Genomic DNA, 7625 nt, shown 5'->3' with positions numbered 1-7625 from the left:
AAGCGAGATGGATAATCGCGGAGACATAATGAATTCTTCACTGATAATCTTGTATTACATTATCGCAAAAAACTAACTTAATTTTGAGCCTCTTAAATGTGGTCAGATTATTTACGCCAACATTCCTTTCATTATGACATATATATTAACGAATCAGGATCTCGCAGGCTAGAAGTGATACCATCACCTAACCGTTCTTGAAATGAAAAAGAAACGTGAAAGACAAAAGCCGAATTGCTAACTGTATAGTTATTTTTTATTCATGTGATTTTCGTGTTTTAGTTAATCCTCAGGAATTTCTCTTTTCAGAGTTATGGATTATCAGTTGCCATCATCTTAAACCATTTCTGAATAAATTAACACTTGCTATGTTTCCATTGCAGTTAATTGGTTCCATAATTGATCATATATATATTCAGTTACGGCCTTTTAGAATTACATAGCTTTCAGTACATGTTGCATGGCCATTTTTATGAAAAGTCAGAAGTGTTCAGTTTCAATGTCTATCATTTAAAAATATTCAGCACTATATTTAGCATTTAGTACTAATATTTTTTTTTTTTTTTTAACTTTTGATCACTCTGGCAAGAAAACATATTTAGCCTAATCATGATAGAGATAATTCATTTATTTCTCTAATACAGTCCATGGCTTAAATGTCAATGGTTTTGAAATCCAAACCCTTTCCCATAATCTACACGTCCTAGTTTCTAACTCAGAGGAAAAGTCCAATACTGATTATTTTACTGCTGCTTCAATTTATCAAAACACTTTGCCAAAGTAATCTCTTTGATTTATTCAGTAATAATGTTCAAAGTACATGCGAATGTGCAACTACTAAACAAAATTTGTGCTAAATTTTTTGGAGTATATTTGAAATCATTTTCAAGAGATTTAGTTTTATGTTCTAATAGTAAATATGTAGAAAATTCACTAAAATAAAACATATAAATAAATAATTATTTAGTAATAATTCATAACCATAATTAGTAATAGCTAATAAAAATTAAGATTTACTAAATAATAATAAGAAATACATATTAGTTGAAAGAAGGGTATACGAAAGTTGAAATTGGGTAATTATCAAGGATAATTTAGAAAGAATATAAAATAACACAAAAAGTTTACATCTAACCCTTCTCTCTCCCTTTATATATAGTATAGATATTCGGTGTAAATCAAACGCATTTGTTTCGGATCAAGCATACCATTTTACATTACAAAAACCATCAGTGTAACCATTAAAAACGGAAAATCATAGCCACCATAACTTTCCAACTTCATCAAAACGTACAAAGTCAAACCACGAGGGCACTATTTTTTTTTTCGATAACGACAATAATTATATAACCTATTTTATCCGAATCTTTAGGGCAGAAAGAGTCTAAGGAAACTTGTGTATTAGGGATTAGAAGATATGCAAACCTGACTAGATCAAAGGAATGCTATGATATTACTTTTAAATTTTTTTTGTTACAAGTGAGATTTGAACCCCTACCTACAGTTCAACCCAAGGAGGGACTTAAGTCCCTTTCCTTGGTGGCCACTGAGCCAAGGAACTCGTGGGGATTTACAAGAAGACCAGGGAGCAGGACAGAAAACAATAATTGTGTCGATAGGAACAATAAATGTTTTTAAACCTTGATGCCTTAACCGAGTGGGTTTACTGAAGCTTGGAATAGAAGTGCTCAGAACTATGCTATGTTAATTTATGTTAAACAGAACTATGCTGTTGTCTTTTTTTTTTTTTTTGGCATTTTCCAATAATTACAGTCCCTTGTTGACGTGACATGTGCTCATGTTCCTAGCAATAGCTTTTTTGTAACCAGGGAGTTCAAGGGGGGTATTAATAGCCTGATAATTCAATATAATGTGCCAGATTATGAATTCTCCTTTTGTTTTCTTTGGATAGAGACTAATTTCAAGCATACAAGTTACTCTTTACAGTGATGGAAGGAACATTTTCCACCGCACAACCGAAGCAGATATGTACGTCATCATCATGTTCAACGTACAGACGGATTCTAGAGGGATGGCGATGCCGCGGAGGAGCATGGTTTCATTTTCAGGCTACAGAAAAATTTAGAGGATTGTTGGTGACATTAATACATCAACCACTATGCTAATTAATCTGACTTTAAATTTACCAGCTACCATTGTCTAAAAGTGGACCATTCATTTATGAGTGGATAAGACTTCAGTATGTATAGAGGAATTGTAATTGTCTAAGACTTTTCTTAGTGAACATGTCAAATGAATTGTCAAGTATTTGTAGGTGATAACACCTGAGTTTTGATTCAGTGGTCACAAAAAAGGAATTAAGTTCCTCTTTGAACTATAAATCGGGTGTTCAAATCTCATAAACAGTGAAAAAATTCAAAAGAGGTGTCAGAGCAGTCCTTTGGTCTAGTTAGATTTTTATACTATTAGTCCCTTTCTCTTTAGCCTCCCCTCCCTCTTGATTAGGATACATTATGTTATAAAAATATCGTTGTCGTAAAAAAAAAAACTTGTAGGTGATCCCTAAGATGCTGGAAAATGGGATGTACTCTCTTACAGGGAGACGTCCAAATACTAGATTCGGATTGTTTGTGGTCGAGATTGGTTCGGTCGAGTTTGGGCTGATCTCGGCTGTTAATTTGATTTGTATGTGTTTGAATAGGAGAGTGTTTAGAAATATTATTTGAAATAATACTATTATATTTTTTTGTTGATGTAATGTATGTGAGATGAATATGTAATTAAAAAATAAAAATTTACTAAAACATATATTTGTGATAGAAGCAAAATATTTTTTGCTAAAAAAATTGATACCCAAACAAATCCACTAAAGAATCTGCAAGTGCATGGTTATATTTTACTAGTACTAGTATAATGGAGTCATTACACCGTAGACTACTGTTTTTTTTTTAATCCTTCTCCAAATCATTGAAGTCAATAATAAAGATCATTTTAATAATACATGCTTCGATATAAACCATATATTATTATTATTATTATTATTATTATTATTATTATTATTATTATTATTATTATTATTTTCTAGCAGAGAGGAGTGAAATTTAAAAAATAGAGTGGAAGATTAAAATCGAGAACCTCTAGATTCTAGAGTCTCAACTTTAACTAATAGACTAAGACCTCCTCAATAAATAGCCAAGACCCTTATCATTAGGCCATTTGTGTGCCTGCATAGGGAGAGAGAGAGAGGTAGAATTTAAAAATTAAAGAGGGAGATGGGTGAGTTTCAATCCTATCTACACAAACATATCTACCTTTCCAATTAAGCAGGTTGTCCCTAATGTATAACATTTGATATTTATTTTGGTTCCCATGTTTCACAGTCAAGACAATTGGCCTTTCCTTTTGCTGTGGTTCCCTTTGTTTTAATATGAGAATATTTGTTCTCCATATTTTGACCTTTTGCGTATTGATGTTTTAAACGTTACACTAGTACTAAAAAACGTGAACAAGTACAAAGCTAACTATACTGTAACTTGACGAATCCCCATATACTGTAACTATACCAAGTTTGTTTGGTAACCAGGTGGGTGCAAATGCAATGAATTTGAGTTGTCTTTTTCATAGTACAGCAATAAGTATTTGATAATGACTGTACTGTGCCTCTTGTATATTTTTTCCAGGCAAATTAAACGGATAGTTTTTAAGATTTTGTCATGATTAACAGTTTTTCTTTGCTTCCACTTTGAAAGCTACTCTTCTTTTCTTAGCTCCACAGACATAATGAACTCAAAGAAAACTGTTATTATGCTAATTATGAAGATTGATGGAAGAATCAAATGAAACTGGATGCTTAATTTGGCATTTTACAGGACGCTTCTCCGAATGGTTTAGTGCAACAATTTCAATATATTAACCTTATGCATAGCTGCCATGTGTTCATCCTTTTGACAACTCATGAAGAAAACTGAAAAACAGACAATATAAACAAGGAAAGAAGTACAGAAACTTAGACTACCAACACATTGCAAATTCGAAAGATTTAATACATAAAACCACACTAATAAAGCCACCTAACAAAATAATCACAGGAATAGAAGCTTTTTTCTTTTTTCTTTTTCCCTTATTTTTTCTTCTTTTCAAACTTAACACAGCAGAAAGATATGCTTCTTACTCACCTACCACCGGAGAGAAGAGAGTCTGCTACAGAATGTGAAAAACATTTGTCTGTGGAAGATGCAAATGATGATGTAATATCTTCAAAACCACTAGGATAGGCAAAGCCAAGACCAACAGCAGAAATGCCCGTGGCCAATAATGATAAATCTGGCAGGCTAGCTGATCCCTCCAAGTACAACAGAACTTGCCTCATACTTGGTCTAAGTTTGGGTTCTGAATGAGAGCATAACAAGCCCAGTTTCAGCACCAGCTCTGCTTCCTCTTTCACATACTCAGTACCCAAGTTTTGATCAACCGCCTGGAGAATATCGCCTGATTTCCAGAACGAAAATACCCAATCAACCAAAATGACATTCTCTGCTGGGGCTACTCGGGGTTCTATTGGCCTTCTTCCACAGGCAACCTCTAGCAAAAAGGCCCCAAAAGCATATACATCAGTGCTCGTTGTGGCCCTCCCAGTCCTATTATGCTCAGGGGCAAGGTAGCCAAGAGATCCCGCTACATGGGTGCTTTGAGGGAGAGTTCCATGATCATATAACCTTGCCAGGCCGAAATCTCCTAGTCTTCCATTCAGTTCACAATCTAGCAACACATTACTGGCTTTTACGTCTCGGTGGATCACTACTTGCTCCCATTCTTCGTGTAGATAGAGTAATCCTAATGCTACACCTTTGATGACTCGAAATCTTTGGCTCCAGATAAGAGTGTACTTTGGTTGGTTGTACAAAAACCTGTCCAGACTACCATTGGACATGAACTCATATACCAAAAGTAACTCTCCTTCACGCCGACAATAACCCAAGAACGGTACTAAATTTCTATGGCGTAAGCGACCAATACTGACAATTTCTGCAACAAATTCTCTCATTCCCTGTCTTGCTTGATGAGAGACCTTCTTGACAGCAACCTCAACCATGTTTGTTGGCAAAACCCCTTTGTAGACCCGGCCAAATCCGCCTTCCCCTAACAGCTGTTTTTCTGTAAACCCCTTGGTGGCAATGTATAAATCTTTGTACTTGAACCTGTGAGGCCCATAGGCAAGTTCCCATTCTTCCAGCACTTCTGCAAACTTCCACTTCCTCCTTAAATAATAAGCTACACCAAAAGCTATAATGAACAGCAAAAGTAAGGAAAGCAGGGGCAATCCCACGATTAAAAATTTAGAAACTTTCTTAGGTCCAGACCGAGGTAGCTTGGGCAGCCGAGAGATATCAAGCGCTTGCGCATCACCATTCATCTTGAAGCTCCATCCCAGTACAAAACAAGTTAACCCTATGTCGAGTGGACTACTGGATGCAGAAAAGCCAACATACATGGTTTGCTGTAAAATTGGCGAAAGGTCATATGGCAAAGACAAAAGAGGAGTATTTGGTTTAGCAGCAGCTATTGGAGCTAATGTAACATCGATTCTCCCATCCACCCCATCGTATTCCACCCAGAGTTGCATCCGTTGGCCGCTGGTAAGAGTTAAGTTGTCAAATGAATTCCTGTTGTTAGATTGGTAACTTGCTGGCCGGGACACCGTGGAATTCACAGAGTTAATATCAATGCCGATATGGTTGTCATTGATATCTGCAAATTCACGGTCTTGGAAAGTGTCAAGCTCCACTGCAAAAAAGTGATTTGTTCCACTTCCAGTGGTGCTACCATCGTAGAGCCCAATGAAATTTGTGGAAGGCCCCCGTGTAAGGATTCTTGTTGGTGCAATAACGAAAGCCATTCCCGGACTAGGCACGCCTGAGACTTCAGGTACCATAGCAAACACAAATTGGGTGGAAAAGGAGAAAGCTGAACTATTAGATGTGCTCTTGAAATTGATCGGATGAGGATAGAAGGCATGCCCCGTCTGTAATTTGGTGGTGTTGGTTATCTGCAGGAGGCCATTTTTGGTGACTTTAGCTAATCCATACAGGCTTAGATGTGATGATTGAAATCCTTGATAGATGAACGCAACATCGTTGGAAGCTGCCGCACCAGCTGCGATGTGAGCTAGAAAGTAGGCTAAGATTGCTGTTAGAAGTCTGAATGACATGGCTACGACTTGGATGCCAATTGCTAAATCCTTCTTAATTTTGTTGCCTATATCTTACTATCTAGCGTTGCGATTTCTTCGCACACCATTTGAGCTTCACATACATTAATTTGACTGCTTTTTATTTAATACGGTGGTTGTATATACTAGATTGTCCGGTGTACAATAAAACAACGCTTTCAAATAACAGTTTAGGCAACGGGTCCAGATACATGACAATTAATTTTAACTTATGTTTGAACTTGAAATGTTCTACATGTATTATGCATTCACTGTTGTTAATATAAAAGAGATTAATTCTATAAATAAATTATTTCATATATTTGTTTATAATACAATATAAGTATGGTTGTACACTATACTTTATAACACGTACATCATTGACACCAATATCAACCATAGTATCACGCGTTACTCATTAAGTCTGTGAAAAAAGTTAAATGAAGAGTATGAATAGCATTGCCCAACAAATATCTAGATTTTAGAGCACTAAAGCTTTAGTTTTCAAGAAAGTGAAGTTTGGGACACTCAAAAAACTTGTGATCTCTTTTTCCGCCACAATTCTCTTTGATTCTTCCCGTTTTGTCCTTGCTATGATACAAGTTCCTTAATTTCTAAAACCTACCACCTTATAAAGCAGCCACATTATTAATCCCACGGTTTTAGCTTACTCAGATATTCCCTTGATTCTACGTAAACCTACACCAACTAGCAAATCAGTATAAGTGACAAACAAATCCATTTAACTAAATTTACTCATACTTGCTCATGAATAAATGGATATGGGTATCTTAAATTTTTGCATATGAGTATAAATGGATTACCCAATAATACAAATGGGTATTATTGAGTAATCCATCAAATCCAATTAACCCATTTACAATTGTCTTCCCCAAACCTCATCTCTTCCCGCACCCATTTTTTTTTTCAAAATTTATGATATTAACTACTTTTGTTTCATTATTGTTATTATTTGTTGGTTTTATCTTATCATTTTGTTTCCTCTTAGTTTGTTAACTTATTCATTTTTCAACATTACCAATTTATGGCAAATTTTATCCTCTTTTCCTACATTACTAAAATGAAATTTTAAATTTACACACGAAAAAATGTTAGGGGTTCAAAATTTTTGGATTAAGTTTTTATGTTAACTTTTATAGTACTTAGTTCAATTTTTTATATTCTTATTGGTAAATTATTAAATAGTATGTAATTTTACGACATAAAATACGGATGAGAAAAAAATTGATAATTAGGCTTATTGAACATTATAAGTATATACTTAAAACTAATGATGGGGTGCAAAGGATGGTATAAATTAATAACTTAGTTTGTAAAAATGATGAGTTTACAAAAAGTTAAAATAAATGGATTATAAATGGATAATTGGATTACCTAATTCATTTTTTGACTTACCCATTTATATTCATCTAATTAAATGGGTATAAATGGGTTG

General features: G+C 34.7%; 1 protein-coding gene across 1 annotated transcript; it reads right to left on the bottom strand.

The window, feature by feature from the left end:
- Positions 1-3860: 3860 nt before the first annotated feature.
- LOC113758768 (L-type lectin-domain containing receptor kinase IV.1-like) lies at positions 3861-6274 on the bottom strand. The gene has a single exon (XM_027301495.1). The coding sequence runs from the start codon at positions 6167-6169 to the stop codon at positions 4133-4135; it is 2037 nt and encodes a 678-aa protein (XP_027157296.1). The 5' UTR covers positions 6170-6274; the 3' UTR covers positions 3861-4132.
- Positions 6275-7625: the final 1351 nt, after the last annotated feature.

The sequence above is a fragment of the Coffea eugenioides genome, unplaced genomic scaffold (genome assembly GCF_003713205.1).
Source record: "Coffea eugenioides isolate CCC68of unplaced genomic scaffold, Ceug_1.0 ScVebR1_695;HRSCAF=1413, whole genome shotgun sequence".
Classification (NCBI taxonomy): Eukaryota; Viridiplantae; Streptophyta; class Magnoliopsida; order Gentianales; family Rubiaceae; genus Coffea; species Coffea eugenioides.
This window is presented reverse-complemented; position numbering and strand designations above follow the sequence as displayed.

What these genes read in the sequence shown, in the direction of transcription:
- LOC113758768 (XM_027301495.1), bottom strand. Translation starts at nt 6,169, where the DNA reads ATGTCATTCAGACTTCTAACAGCAATCTTAGCCTACTTTCTAGCTCAC.